This window comes from Clarias gariepinus, chromosome 7 (assembly GCF_024256425.1).
Source record: "Clarias gariepinus isolate MV-2021 ecotype Netherlands chromosome 7, CGAR_prim_01v2, whole genome shotgun sequence".
NCBI lineage: Eukaryota > Metazoa > Chordata > Actinopteri > Siluriformes > Clariidae > Clarias > Clarias gariepinus.
In genome coordinates this window covers 17,350,706-17,365,823 of record NC_071106.1, presented here as the reverse complement: position 1 = coordinate 17,365,823, position 15,118 = coordinate 17,350,706, and the positions used below count along the sequence as shown (strand labels likewise).

Sequence of the window (15,118 nt, the reverse complement as noted above, 5' to 3'; positions counted from 1 at the left end):
GCAGGCCGAGCATGAAAGCAGGCTTGCCAAGAGAGAGAAAGACAAATCAGTTAGTGAGTGTCTAAGCTGGAGGGAAAAACACCAAGCTCTAGCAGACATGTTTAGAGCACAGGAGGACCTCATATCGCAAAGGCAGAACAAAGCAGTGAGTCTCGATAATGGTCCAATCTTAAACAGAGCATTAGATTTTGAACTTATATTTAAACCTATTTGAACACTTTGTGTACCTCGGGTTTATAAATTAATGCAATGTATAATAATTTTTTTTTTTTTTTTTAATCTAGTGTCAAGTGAACATAAAAAGCTATTTTCTTTGTATGTCCGAAAGTGACCAAAGAATAAAGATTCTAAAGAACTATGATGGAACTCCGAGAAACTTCACGGTACACTAAAACTTTTTCCTGTTATTTTTTCTTTTTTAAAATCACTAATTACCAATAAGGCAAATTACCCAGATTTTTTTTTAACCATTTAGGAGGGAGATCCTGTGTATATTTCAGCATCTCAAGCCAGTGATGAAGATTCAGGAAACAGCTCAGGAAGGTACATCACTGGGCATTTTTCATGTTATGTTTCCCTTTTTTCAAAAAGTAAACCTTCAAAGATCATCAGGTGTGCAATTTTTTTCTTTAAGGACCCTTCTCAGAGTCACAGCTCCTACAGTGGGAAGAGACACTGGACCAGCTCACTTTAGTGAACTCACACCAATGGGAGCAGATGCCCATGAGAGCAGTGCTTTAAGGAAAAGTCGAAAAGTGGTTGACTATTTCTGGATTCCCACTGACCAAGAATAATGTATCATTACCAATAATATGAGGTCCTTAAAGTACACCAGAAAACTAGTAGGACACCAAGAGGGTACACACTTTACTACACTCTACAAGTTCATGCCACTACTTTGTGTTAGACAATGAGTTATGTTGTGATGCAAGTTACATTATAAGGATAGAAATTCTCTTATAATAAAGTTGATGACATTCTGCTTTTTGGTCACTTTTTAGTTAACCCATCTTTCATCACCAAAATTAGATGACGCTAAATAAGATAAAAAAAAATGCTTTTACAATTACAGTAGCATTTTTTCCCCCATCTGTGACAGCATCCCTATGGAAATGGATAGTGTGTAAAGCAACGTTATACCATTATATCGCATTTAAAATAAGAAGCTTAACTTTTTGGGAATTGATTTCCTTTACTGAAATTTAAACAGTAGAGAAGCATACAGAGCACTAAAAACCTTACCATGACAAAACCATGAGTTATATATATTCTCACATACACATCGCCATAAACACCTCAAAGAAAATGTAAAATCAATACAAATCGAGTCAATTTAAAACACTTGTCAGTAACAGGTTTCCTGTGTATTACTTATTGACAAGGGAAATAGCTTTTCATGTACTCTGAATATATATAAAAACAGACTGATGGGTTATCTTCTCATTTTTAATATTTATTTAATCTTTATTAATGATTAAAATATCTACTTGGGTGGATTTTAAGTAGAATTTATATCCAAGGCAATAAACAGGCTACTGCATCTACCATTGCAACCAGATTGCAATAATACTGCAGAAAATTTGCTATTGCAACACTACATCTGACAAAGGCATTGCTCATCAACTCAGAGTCAAATGCTAAAGTCAACACAAATGCAGGAGAACAAGGACATTATCTGTCACCATTTAGATTTTTTCCTTTCTTTCCAACCATCATTAATAGTATTTAATAAACATTAAAGCTTTGCTGCAAATCCTGGAAACGAGTAGTGTGTTGTACATGATATTCTAAACGAGGTAGAAATGGACAACAACTAACAGGTTATAGAAACAAAAATCTCTTGATTAGAGTTTGAAGGTCATGCACATTGAAGGATAAACAGACAATGCACTGCCTAAAGTCACATGGCCTTATTTGTGTGCTCCTTAGAAGCAACCATCTAGATGCATCAACCAAATTTGTTCAAATACACAGACATGCTAAAATGATTTAAACCAAATCACACAGGCATTTATTGTTGCGTTAACAACTCAGACTAAAATCACTGCTCAGGTTTAGCTGACAAGCGAGCCCCTATGTGTAACTTTCACCAGTAAAACAAATTGATCTATATTAAAGTAAATTTAAGTAAATATAGCCATACTGCATTAACAGCCAATATTTTGATTACAATAATATGTTTCAATATGTTTACTGGATCTAGCAGCATAGCAGAATGTGTGGAGGAAAAGCATGTGTTGTTGCAGTGGGGGTCTAGTGGATTAGGTAATAATTGATTTTTTATTTTAATCAGCCTCCTCTTCTGACTCCTCTTCCTCAGCTGTCTCCAGCCATGTCAGCCACTGATTCACCTAGAAGTACAGGTGAAGACCGTTATTTAAAACACATATTTCCACAATGATATCATATATGTTACTAAAGAGCATTTATTAATTCCTTAAATTACAATACTTCACTTGGAAAAAAATAAATTTAAACTGGCCTCATGCTCCAATAGCCAGCAGCCAAACTGCATTCATCATGCATGGCTGTTGAAAATGTATCTATTAAAATTCGGCCTTTCAAGACTGAACTTGACCGAGGTTTTCTGAATTTAAGTCCTCAAATTTGTACAAGTACTTCAAACCAATATTATGGTTGGTGGCTGTCCGAAGTGCAGCCATATCTAGCATCAACTTTCTGCTGGTGTTTAGCTTTACCACAACAGTGTTGCATCAAAATGGGAAAATAAAGGGAGGGTTGTGCACAAGTTAAAATTCACTTCAGTTATAAGCTTAATACTTTAAACAATTACCTGGAATAAAGCTTTTCCTTTTCCAGGGAACTCTTGTGTAATATCTTCTTTCCAAGCAAGGAAGGCATCTTCTTCAATGATCTCCATATCATAAAAGTGAACAAAGTAACGAAGCAACATGCCTGAACAGGAGAAGCCAGGAAAAAGCACACATTTATTTGGTTTCTGATTCCTCAAATCAATGTGCCAAAATTGTGGAAGAAGCAGTTGCAAGTGGCTTACCTTTGGGAAAAGCATATGTGTTGCAGTGCACCTGTAGAGCATACAGGGCACTTACTTGAAGATCAGTATGGTCATGGAGGAACTTCTGCATAACTGGCTTAAAAGACAGAAGCAGCTGCTTTTCCTGGTCCAACTGTTCTTTAGTGGGGGCACTCAGATGGTCATCACCCTCGGACAGGCAAAGCTCAGCCGAGATGTATTGCAGGAAGCTGAAACACAAAATATGGATTAGGCACTACCACAAAACAGTACTACTTGGTACATTATGGACATTTATCGGACTAAACTTTTTATATTATTATAATATCAGAGTTTAGTCCCATTTTCTACCTGGTCATGAGAATGTTAATGAAGCCCTTGTCTGTATGAAGTTTTGGTGAGATGTTATCCTTGATCCATTTGTAAATGCTCTGGGGAGCAGGGTCCACTTTGATTTGCTTTAAAAGCTCTTTTTCTAGTTTCATCAGGGGAAAGAGAAAGCTCAGACCCTTCCCTTCCAGAACCTCCACCATACGGTCCTTATTCTGATCAATTTCTATAAAGGGGGGGGAGAACCACCCAGAATCTTAGTCAGTGATATAAGTTTTAATTGTTTTTTCACTTCAGTGGTAAAGATAAATAAACCCAAATACACTTGTGTTAAACATTGTGCATCCTAAAGGAAAATACCCACCTGGGAGCATCTTTTGCATGTTAACCTTACTCTGCTGGAAGTGTTCAGTGAGCCAGTCACGGTCCTTCAGCTTCGATGCTTGCTGTAGGCACAGCAAGAATAGGGGAAAGTGGGTGCCATTTTCAAGAGGGTGGGCCAATTCTGCTATGCTGACTAGCTCTGCAATGACAGCCCGTGCGGCAAACTGAGCCAGGTAAGACTTCACCAATGGGATGTCCGTCTCAATCTTAGGACACTGATCCAGCACATTCATGAGAGCCTGGGGGGAGGAAACATACCATAAAATGATATACAACATGTACAGTAAAAATGCGTTGGGATTTATCTTTCCTTAAAATATTTGGTGCATCTCAAGCAGATATTCAAAATCTATGAATAAAACTTTACCTGCATGAAATTTTCTCCTGTGACAAGTCCTTCTGTGCGCAGGGCATGAATGAGAGTTCCAACATGCTCCTTATCTTCATCAGACCACTCCAAAGAACACAGAATAATCTTACTTAACAATTCTGGCAGAAAATGTCGAGGAGCCCTCATCTCTCTCACACTGTTGACTGCATCCTCCACATTCTTACTCTTTAGGTACTCCGCGATTAAGGTTTCCTAAAGGCACACATCAGTCTTAGATGTAATTTTTTTATTACAAGTGATTGATTACATTTAAAAAAATGAATAAACATGTATATAAACAAGAAAATATATAAAAGAACCAGATTCTTTTAACACATACAGTCATTTTGAGCAACTCCTCCTTTGTAGGGGCAGGCTTCTTATTGATCTTTTGAGGTTTTTCTTGGATCAAAGGTGGATTAGTTTTCAGACCAAGCTGTGGAGGCTACAGCATGATAGACAAACACAGGAAACAATTAGGATTGAAAGGAGATATGCAATATAACTAGTCAATTCTTTTAATTTGTTTAACTCAAAATATTTAGAGATTCGCAACCTGTCCAAGTGGTGGCGTCTGAGCACTGGGTGGCATCATAGTGGGAATCTGAGGCTGAAGCTTTGATACTTGGTTCTTATTTAACATGAATGACTGAGCTGGTCTCAGACTAATCTACAGGACATAGGGAGTTAAATTAGGTTGGTTTAAAAATTTCACTGTGTTAACAATACTGTTAAAAATCTGCACCCTCATATCTCATAATCGCAGTCAACGGACTAGTTGTCAGCTTCAAAGAAGAGAATAGGAGAAGGAATAGAGAAGAGAAAAAAGCAGAAAAGCTGACCTCTAGCAAAAACCCTCAGAATAACGCGTCTTTTTATAATCACCGGGTGCACAAAGAAACAACAGAAGGTTTTCTTCTTGTGGTTTACCTCATCTGCATTGAGCTGTCCCTTCTTGAAGCGTGGGTGCATGTCCTTTGACTGAACTTGCTGCTGAGCAGAATGGATCTGGAAATGCTGATTCTGTCCCTAAGTGTAGGGGAAAAAAGAGGGCCCTTGTGTTAGAATATCACAATATGCTTTTATAAACATGTTCAGAGAAGCGCACATGTATATGGTTGTAGTATTAGCTGTTTGTAACTATATAATATTAACAAGATGATTGTAGCTTCAATTACCAACCTGATTAGACTTCATAAAGGGATTAATAGCCAAGTCAAACTGAGATGGCTGTGCAAAAGCCATGTGGCCGTTGAAAAGCGGGTTTGTGCGGTGACGTCCCAGTGTGGGTGAGAATCTGTCCTGGATTACTCCTGGACCAGTTCCTATTCCACTGCCTACACACAAGCAATGGGCAGATATAAATCATACTTAAAAAAAAAAAAACACACACAAACAAAAATGTTTAGAAGAAAGGTGTTTCATAACAATAATGAACACTATGTTCACTGTTAATGCCACATTCACCTGGCATTTGTCCAAACATGTCAGCCAATCCTCCCAGAGTTTCTCTATCCAGTTTCATCTTGAATGGCATGAAGGGCCCTTCTAGAAAGAAGTCCATTCTGAATCCATGGTTCATGGGTGGAATGAAGACACCCAAATCCTAGAAAAAGGATGACATTTGTTAATTTCACTGCATCAAATAAGCTGTAGAAAAGGTCTGGAGAATTACTAAATACAAAAAAAAAAATTAGGAAATAAAGCAATAATTTACCTTTACTGCTTCCTGATGAATCTGATTAATCGTCTTTGGTCCGTTATCAATAAAGGCTTTGCGAGGAACCCAATTGTTCTCCCGTAGCTCCAGCGTGTCTTGCAATAGGAAACGAATCCTGGCTGGCATGTCCTTGTTGTTCATTAAGGATCGCATGCGACCAAAGTACTGATCCATCAAAGACTGCGGGTTTAAGAAAATGTTATTATTAACAGAAATCTGAGTGTTACTTAAATTCCTGGTGAAATTAATATTTCTCAAACCCAGACCATTTACCTTGGCTTTTTCATGATCAAGTCTAGGACCCACAGTTCTCATTATCTGACAGAGGCACTCCAGATCCTCGCCCATATCCTTAAGCTGGATCCTCTTCTTCCTTTCCAGAAGCTTACAGAAATTTAAAAAAGACTGTGTTAAAAAAAAAAAAAAAAAAAAAAAAGGCTGTAATATGGGAAGGAATAAATGTAGCACATAATACTCACTGTTTTGATGCACTTATGAAGGATAGATTCATGGATGAGATCAAGTTTGCCAAGTTCCCCAATAAATTTAATGTTACCAAGCATCTTGAGCTTGGCAATGGCACGTTGCTCCTCTTCTTCTGAAGTAAGAGGGCCATCTTTCTTGTCATAAACTTTTAAGAGATTGAAAGGTATAAATGTTAGCAAGATCGTTCAATTCATAAACAAAATTAAAAAAAGAGAAATTGGCATAACTCACTTTCAACATTTTTGGTGCGGTTCTCAAATTCATCTTGAAGTTTGGTTATCAGAAGTCTTCTGAAAGTCTATGAAGCAGGATGCAAGGCAACAGGATTTAGCCACAAAACAGTGAAGGGAAAAAAAAACATCACTGTACTGCGTACTTACTGTACTCTGTTTTTGTGGGGTTTGAATCTCAGTTCCAGGGCCATCAAAGTTTGGTGCATCCTCTGCCAAACGCAGACATAGCTGAGCATAGAGTGAGCTGTATTTTGGCTCTTCTAAGGCTTTGTCTACGATCTGCAAAAGGAGATTTAAAAAAGATCAGCTAAAATAAATGGAACTAAGATTACACTGCTACCTAATGAGGAACCTCAAGCAGTAGAAAATTTGTTCCAATAACGATGTTAATATATTCGCTTGCATTTCATTATTTAACAACTTAATAGTAGCACTGAAACAAATAAAATAAAATAAAAATCCAAACTGTCACAGAAACTTCATACCCATTTAAGTTGCTAAAAAGTATGAATAAGCACGAATATGCAATTTAGAAACAGTAATCCTATACAGCTAGCCAACCTGGGGTGCGTTTCCCAAAAGCATCGTTAGCCAACTATGGTCGCAAGTTCCGTCGTTACCAACATAGTTCAACAATTCGGTGTTTCTCGAAACCATAGTTCAAACGAACATTCGCACACAGCGTCGCAAACTTACGTGGTTGGAACTACAGCCTTCGACCTGTGGTTAGAAGCATAGTTCCCTGCCGCGGCTGGGTGTGTTCTATTCACAGTTCACGACCCTACGCACTATGAGTTTCTAAATATTTTCCCAACCACTTTGAGCGATTTGGACAACTTAATGTGTTGGTGCTCAGATATTAGGCTATTCATTTTTTGGTTATTTTAATTACAAATTTACTTTGAAACGATATAACAGCGATACCATCGCAATTATTCCCCCTTCGAAGTGCCCTACGAAAGCATAATTTATGTTCCGGTTGGAACACAGCCTTGGTTTCGTTTGTGCGAAGAAAAGTGAGTTTTTAAGTGAGTTTTTTTTTGTTGTGCTCTCAGAAGTAGACGTAGAATATGGACTATTCATAGGTTAAAAAAAATAAAAATTATTTATATATATATATAAAATATTTATATATATAAAATATTTATATATATATATATATATAATATATTTATATATATATATATATATATATATATATATATATATATATATATATATATCCTTATATCCTCATCAGAAGTGTCATCTTCCTCATTCACAGCAGCACCAGAAAGACCCCCTCTTCCTTATCAAAAAGCGGGAAATTTTCCTCGACTGCAATGTTGTGGACAATTGCAGTAACTATTACATAGCAGCTTTTGGAGGGGTTCAGTTTCAGGCCACCACTGGACTTGCTTGTTTGGTCACACTTGCAAAGTCCCTCCACTTGTTTCTGACTTTCTCTGGGCTTCTCTCATACCCATTTCCAGAAGCATTAATTTTTTGTGCGATTTCATTCCATGTTTTCTTTTTTTTTTCAGAATTTGTAACTGTGTTTTTTAACTTGGAGAAAAGCAAGATTTGATTGTTTCCCACCTCCTCCAAAAGAACTGCAAGCTCTTTTTTTAGTAAATTGCGGTTTCCGTTTCATTTTTTCAGATCAACTCTCATTAAAACATGGCTTTATGTAAAGGGACTTATATAGGAAATGATCTTGAGCAAAATAGGTAACAGGTGTTCACAACACAATCCCAGCATTTTCAAAACTCATAATTTATTTTTAATTGTACTTATGTATCAATAACAAATAAAAATGAGTTCTAATGAAATATAACTAAAAGTTATAGACTTTGTTATTCGAAAAGAGCACATTTAAACTGTGTATGCCTATGTATGTTTTATTGTACAAATAATGAATGTTGCGTTTGTGACATTATTACACCACTTCTACGTAACGTCACTGCGAAAGCGCATTGAATGCAAGCCGAAAAGAGAGAAAAAAACACTTTACAGTAGGGGGCAATATGTGCCTCTGGCACTACTCCGCCATTGTATCGAAGAAGAAGAAGAACGACAGATTAAACCAACATGGTTTTAACGATAGAAGTGCGACACAGGTACTATGGTGTTGGGAAACAGTCGTGACTAGTTAGTTATTTTCCTTAACGTTGCATCGTACAACGGTGGTTAAGTAAAGAGCTACATCGTTGTACGGGAAACGCACCCCTGGTAACTATTAAACAAGCTTGTGTGTCTAAAGTTAACATGTTAATTTAATAAACATTAAAATGGTGGACATTATTAAGGTCTTGGTCAGACTGCCTGCCCAAATCCAATTTTTGCCACATGGAATCAGGTTGCGTTCATGTAGTTGGAAAAAAAAAAAAAAAAAAAAAAAAAAAAAAACACACACACGAAGATTGGTAGTTGTTACCACAGCAACCAATGCAGATAGGGTGTCAGATTTGGGCTGCCAGTCTGAACAGAGCCAAATCAAAACTGATCACTTTTAAATAACAGTGTGGACAGTCTGTCCTAAAGATCAGATTTCTGAAGCAAATAGGATTTGCCTGCAGTTAGTACAAGGCCTAAGACTACCGATAATCTAATGTAATGTTACAACATATCGATTGGTTTTGGCACAATCACTTAAAAAAAAAAAAAAAAAAAAAAAAAAAACATGTACAGGTTCAGCAAACAAAATGACATATATAAAATATAACAATATACACACTTTAGAAAAAGAAAAGCTTGTATAAATATTTTACTCAATTTATTGAGAAACCATGAGATTACAATTTTACAACAATTTTTTTCTCTTATATGACAGCAATTTTCAAAGGTTACACATTGTTATTAATATGTGCTCATCATAATTGTTTTTATACAATTCTTAACAGATCCACGAAAACATTTATATTGAACAAGTTATTTCCACTGAGTAGCAACGCATGTTGGTGATACACAGTGTCTGAATTATATCAAGCAAAAATGCACATAATAGAGTTCAGGTATGGTGACTATAATGGCCCTCCCACTCTACTCCTTTAACCTGAAAGTATCTTGGGTTTATTTTATATCATACATTTAATAATTCATCTGGCTGCTCATTTGCAGTCATATTAATAGATACAGCCATACACACCCATGCCATATGACGAGGTGGTATGATTCAAATCAAGGCAAGTTCCCTCCTTCAACTCGACTTAATCTTTCTTCCTGTCTTTTTGAGCTAAACTTTTATTGGAAAACTCTAATCTAGTCTTTTGTTTCCCCAGTTTACCAGCAGGCATCACCTTGTGGTAAACCCTCTGTATTTATCTAGGGACGTTTCCACTTAACTTAACGGATGGCTTTGATGGTGTTCTTGATTTGGCCAACAGTTGTAATAAGGTTTTTCTTTACCAACTAAAGAACTCATCACCAACCACAGTTTTCCTGGCCATTTTGTTAGCCACAACACTAAATGTTTATGCTATCCCTATAAGCAGCTGGTTTTAAAATTCAGCCGTATGAAAACTTTGGTTACTGGCAGGGACCGCTTCTTTGACTTTACATTAACCACACCAGACCATGGAACAGGTGAGAAACCCAATGTCCAATTATTTTGGTGTGTGTGGAGGGATTATTCACCGGAGAATATAGCCATTATGAATGCTTTACAAAGGATAAGTAGCAGACTTCTCAATATCAACTTTTCAAAAGGAGATTATTGTACATTTTGGATGCTTTCAATAATTTTTTTACAAAAAAAAAAAAAAAAAAAAAAAGCGTAAGCTTTGACTGGTAGTGTACATATATTAGACGTGTTACCATTTTGCAACAAATACAATTATAATGATTTGTTTATAGCTTGCAATGCTCTCAGAGATGTCATTATAGAAAATTTCACTCACCAGCAAGATGATTCCTTTGAGGACGAGCTTCGAATCTACGCCCACATTGAGGAGCTCAAGGCATAGCTTGTCAAACTTTTCCGGGGTCAGTTTATTAAGTATCCTACCAAAAAAAAATAATAATAATAAAAAAAAAAAAACAGAAAAGACCAAAAATATTATCCATCATGTTTAAATATACTTGCAAATATCTAAGCTAGACTATATCAGTGGATTTAAAAAACAATTTAACAAAAGGCTTCGACACTTACCCTCTTACTTTTCTAAAGATTGCATCCTGATGCTCTTTTTCATCAGTGGAGTTGACATCTCGTCTAGTGCTTCGTGAAGGAACCCATTTCTGAACGCTAGGCCCCGGGGTTTTCCCCAGGTACTCGCTAAGGAGGAAAAGGCAGGGTTAGGTTTAGTAGCACTGCATTAATTATAGTGCAGTGTCTGCAAAAATGGATACACGACAATGCCAGCATGTACAGTTTAGCTGTAGCATTTATAAGTTTTGCAACAGTAAAAAGGAAAAAAAAAAAAAACCCCGGAAAAACACTTGCTTTTCTAACTAAAGCAGTTTTTTTTCTCAAGAGAAAGGGCAGTTCAGTAAAAGGACACGGGTGAAAGATTTTCTTTTGCCTTCTGAAGATTTTATCTATATCAACTATAAACTTGCATCACAAACCTCATTAACAAAAACAGTTAGTTTGCCTTTCTACAGTATTTTGATGAAAAGAGCATTCAATAATAGATGTGTAAGGTTGAATGCATTACCATTAAATACTATTTCAGCATGTACTTCAAAAAGTCCATTTTTACCATTTCTGTTCCTTTTGAGGCAGATGGGTTGTTTAAAGTTTTTCTTTTGTCATTAAAACTGTGAAAGTCAAATGTTTATTCTTAAGTTAAATTGTACTATGGAATGAGATTTGTGCCAAAAAGGATTGAACAAAAATAAAAGAAAAACATAACGCAGCAAAGAAAGAGTGAGGAATCAAATGTTTGTCTGTGATGTCACTGCAAGCATGGTAGCATGCGCACACAAGACATGTCTATGGCATGCGTGTGATGTATACACACACCTTGAATCTATAGAACATGCATGAAAGGACATTAAATGCTTTTTTTGTGTTTTTGTTAGAAACAGATTTACGCAAGGGTGGTTGGGGAGGTGTCACATGGACATGCTGGAGGTTTGACATGAATGTGGAAAGCTTCTGATTGTGTTTTCAAAAAGAATTATTGCACAGTATTTGATTATGATTCCAATGGCATTTAACTGCAGACTTGAAATTTATATCACCAGTGCTCCTGCTGGTTTTAAAGGGTTACGTGCGTTACTTTGTAAAGAAAAGACCTATGTAGGAAAATCTGTATCCAAAAAAAAAAACCTGGGTCTCATCAGGAAGATGAACGCAATTCTGAACTGAGCAAGAACTATAGTAAATATTAAAAGATTAGCTAGTTGTTCAATAACCCTGTAGTACGCGGCCTTGTAGCGCTGCCTGAGCTAGTTCAGTAGTGGTGTTCTGTTTTCTAATATAATCACGCCACGAACTAGTAGGAAAGGAAGATTAGCAACATCTGCTGACCAACAGCTTGAGATAGTAAACGGCTATGCTCATGACTTAAATTTAGCAACTAACAGGGGGAAAAATCTTACACGTGCATTAGGGTAGATGTTTTCCACTTATATTTCTACCTGTGTTAAAGTAAAAAAAAAAATAATAATAAAATAAAAAATAAAAAAAGAGAAATTTGTTTAGATATCAGAAGTGAAAATTACTTTCCTCAGATTTCTCAACAAGAAAAAAAAATAGCAGAATCATAACGAATATCAGCAATCACTCAACAGTACTTCTGTTACTTAGTTAGTCTATGTACAAAAAAGTGCTTATGAATCAAATGGAAAGACTTGCACAAAAAGAGGAAATGGGGCAGTTACATCCACGTTTCAAAATATGGCCGATAATCGGCCGGTTGCTAGGTTTGGTCTCCCCTTTTCTTCTTTTCACTTTTCTTTTAACTAACTTAAGATTTGGTTATTAGAACCTCAGTATGCAGGCAGTACTTACATTTCTAAGCTAACATGTGTAAGGAGTTAAATTACAAATCCATTTAAAATCGTCCCCAGATTGAACGCCAAGGTAATACAACAGACAAATGCCTTGTTCCCTTCTTATGTACATTCTTTATTAAAACTGACCTACATATGAATAAAAATATATATATCATGAAGGGACTTCTGTGCAAAGTTAAAACTGCAGATTTAAAACAAATTTGGGAAGTATGAGATATGTACAACAATATACAAAACAAAGGCTTTTTTTTTTAGGAATTTGATAAAACAGGTAGTGCTGCATAACCTAGGCTGATAATACACAAATTATCAACAACCTGTAATTAAAAAAATAAAATAAAAATAAATATACACACACATATATACACACACTGATTAATTACTCACCTGTTTCCAGCAGTCTTGGGATCCTGCTCAGGTGCACCCCTACCTCCTCCTTCGCCCGAAGAAGCACTGGAACAAAAGAGAATCACAGCTCGACAAATAATCCCTGCAAGGCTTGACATTCACTGATAGATAAATGAACAAAATTTTGATTAAAAGGTAAGACCAAATCATTGAGTTTACACACCTGAAACGAGAAGAACCCCCTTCTGCGATCACACTCTCCACTTTGGCGGCTTGATAACGATGAATCTTCCAAAGAATAAAGAAGAAAGGGTGGGGTGGAGGAAAGAGCGAGCTGCACCACACAGGAGCACAAACAGCGTTAGAGAAATGCACAAGAGGACGAGCATCACCTATGCTAGTTACTAATCACTAATAATAACTAAGCTAATCATCTAGATTCACGTCACATGTTTCCTTAATGACACACGATCATAGCGCTAATGAAGTTTCAGCATGTCGCAAAGGCCATTTAGCATCCTTGGCCTGCAAGATTTTTTTTACAGGGGAAAAAATAGTCAATATAGTAAATGACATGTTAACCGCAATTGAATTATCTATAAGTTGGTCAAGAAGTATTCTCTCAACAATTAACAAATGCTACCAGTTTAAACTTGGTCAATCTAAATGTGTCGCATTTAATAACTGCGCATTCTCACCACACACTGCAGCTAAGCTAGTTCCAGCTAACCGGCTAACCTTTAACAAACAGCATGTCTTCCCATCTTCTGAGCCAGCTCTTTAACCGAGTTAAATACATTATTTAATGGTTACAACTGAAATACTTAAACTGTATGACTTGGTATATACACCGGTTTTGTTAGGGGGGAACCCGACGCCATTTTATAGTTAGCTAGCAGCTAACTGCGTTATTTTCTCGGAAAGCTAATGCTGCTCAAAGCCAACGCAGGGACTGAACATCAGCTAACAGCCATTTTGAAACGGTTACCTACAATACATTCCGCCCTTACCTTTACCGAGGCAACTTCAGCTTTGACGATTTTTTTTCTAACCAAAAAGAGAAAATTGTTTAAAAATATATATATATACAAAGAAAAGCCGGCTAAATTGAATCCACGCTAATCTGTATAAAAGGAATCACGAGATTTCTCCTCGCAGAGCGCTCCAGCTAGTTATCTACACAACACGACGGCGCATATGACGTCACCACACGGATGTAACGATATACCGGTGTGGTGATATATCATAATCAGATATAAAATTAATAAACTGATAATATTTTGACTACATTGAAATAAAAAATCTAAGTGCTCACCTTGCTTAAAAATAAATATATCGACTTAACACAACCAGAAGCCTCAATGCATTTATTGCACTGCTGCAAACTTCCACCAGTTCTACATTTTTAGCTCACTTTCTCTGGCCTCCTCCATCATCTCTACCCAGAGCATTGTAAGCTTCAGCATGGCCTCTTCCTTTAATGTGTTAAAATGCAGCATTGAGTCTGACTTTAAAGTGGTCTCTGAGAATTAGAGCTACTTCCCCATGTCTTCGTCAGGGACTGTAGCGTCTTTCCTGCTCTGACAAAGGCAGTTTCTGACACCCTGGTTGGACAGAAACTTGCAGAAAGAATTAGCATGCCAAAACTTGGACCAGAAGATCTTACACCAGTTCCCATCTTGTCCATGCACATTGTTGATACATCCCCACCATCTGCTCCCAGCAAGGGGTCGCCACAGCAGACTACGCAGTCCGCACTACAACTTGCCATCAGACTATCACCTTCTCTTGGGCCAGCTGGAACCTGTCCTTACCCAGGGCTGGGTTGTAGCAGGATGTTGCAAAGGCAGCAAGTCTTGCTCAGCTGGGTGCCACTGTCCCCCATCAGGGCTCCCTGCTGTCGCCAGAATCCAGCTTGGTCCACTGCATCCCGTACCTTACATTTCTCCCAGTTCTCACTTTAATGCCAGCCAGGGATAATTTTGGGTTGCTTGATTCCCTGTGTTATAGTACTGTTCTTGCATATTTGACAATGAAACGATCATGCTGCTCTTGTGAAGCATCAGTTTGTTAGGCCTTGTACACACGGGCGTTTAGTTTTTGGGTAAACAAACTTGCTCTGAAAGTCCTAGACGTTTATGTTGCGTTTTTGTAGTGGCGCTGGATTGACTTCTACACCGGCGTTCGTTTGTCTCAGTTTAACGTCAGCCTGCAGCCCAAATTGTAGTTTGTGTGTTAACCTGTGGGGGCAGTGTGTCGGGAACTGGATATGAAAGCCCGCCGCTACTGGGTTCACTCTCTGACTGCAC

At 37.2% G+C, this 15,118-nt stretch overlaps 2 protein-coding genes and 1 non-coding gene across 3 annotated transcripts; 1 reads left to right on the top strand and 2 right to left on the bottom strand.

Moving 5' to 3' along the window:
- The first annotated feature begins 292 nt into the window (after positions 1–292).
- On the top strand, positions 293–922 carry LOC128527482 (uncharacterized). Its single transcript, XM_053499883.1, has 3 exons — positions 293–383; positions 476–543; positions 635–922. The coding sequence occupies exons 1-3, from the start codon at positions 318–320 to the stop codon at positions 792–794; spliced, it is 294 nt and encodes a 97-aa protein (XP_053355858.1). The 5' UTR covers positions 293–317; the 3' UTR covers positions 795–922.
- A 234-nt stretch (positions 923–1,156) lies between these two features.
- On the bottom strand, positions 1,157–14,694 carry eif4g2b (eukaryotic translation initiation factor 4, gamma 2b). Its single transcript, XM_053500105.1, has 21 exons — positions 14,624–14,694; positions 13,033–13,143; positions 12,849–12,914; positions 10,648–10,773; positions 10,397–10,499; positions 6,666–6,797; positions 6,517–6,583; positions 6,279–6,430; positions 6,073–6,183; positions 5,797–5,979; positions 5,547–5,685; positions 5,262–5,416; positions 5,010–5,108; positions 4,636–4,749; positions 4,420–4,524; positions 4,077–4,292; positions 3,690–3,948; positions 3,347–3,551; positions 3,017–3,225; positions 2,795–2,916; positions 1,157–2,351 (listed from the first exon to the last, which is right to left on the bottom strand). The coding sequence occupies exons 1-21, from the start codon at positions 14,692–14,694 to the stop codon at positions 2,286–2,288; spliced, it is 2,811 nt and encodes a 936-aa protein (XP_053356080.1). The 3' UTR covers positions 1,157–2,285.
- Positions 4,821–4,971, bottom strand: LOC128528401 (small nucleolar RNA SNORD97). The gene has a single exon (XR_008360953.1). It is a non-coding gene; the product is annotated as a small nucleolar RNA SNORD97 (small nucleolar RNA).
- Positions 14,695–15,118: the final 424 nt, after the last annotated feature.

Excerpts from the sequence above, each read along its gene's own strand:
- LOC128527482 (XM_053499883.1), top strand. The coding sequence starts at position 318 with ATGTCCGAAAGTGACCAAAGAATAAAGATTCTAAAGAACTATGATGGA. Across the intron at positions 384-475 it reads GAACTCCGAGAAACTTCACG|GAGGGAGATCCTGTGTATAT; the intron begins GTACACTAAAAC and ends TTAACCATTTAG. Across the intron at positions 544-634 it reads TCAGGAAACAGCTCAGGAAG|GACCCTTCTCAGAGTCACAG; the intron begins GTACATCACTGG and ends TTTTTCTTTAAG.
- eif4g2b (XM_053500105.1), bottom strand. The coding sequence starts at position 14,694 with ATGGGGGACAGTGGCACCCAGCTGAGCAAGACTTGCTGCCTTTGCAAC. Across the intron at positions 5,980-6,072 it reads TTGATCATGAAAAAGCCAAG|TCTTTGATGGATCAGTACTT; the intron begins GTAAATGGTCTG and ends TTAAACCCGCAG. Across the intron at positions 2,917-3,016 it reads CACATATGCTTTTCCCAAAG|GCATGTTGCTTCGTTACTTT; the intron begins GTAAGCCACTTG and ends TCTCCTGTTCAG.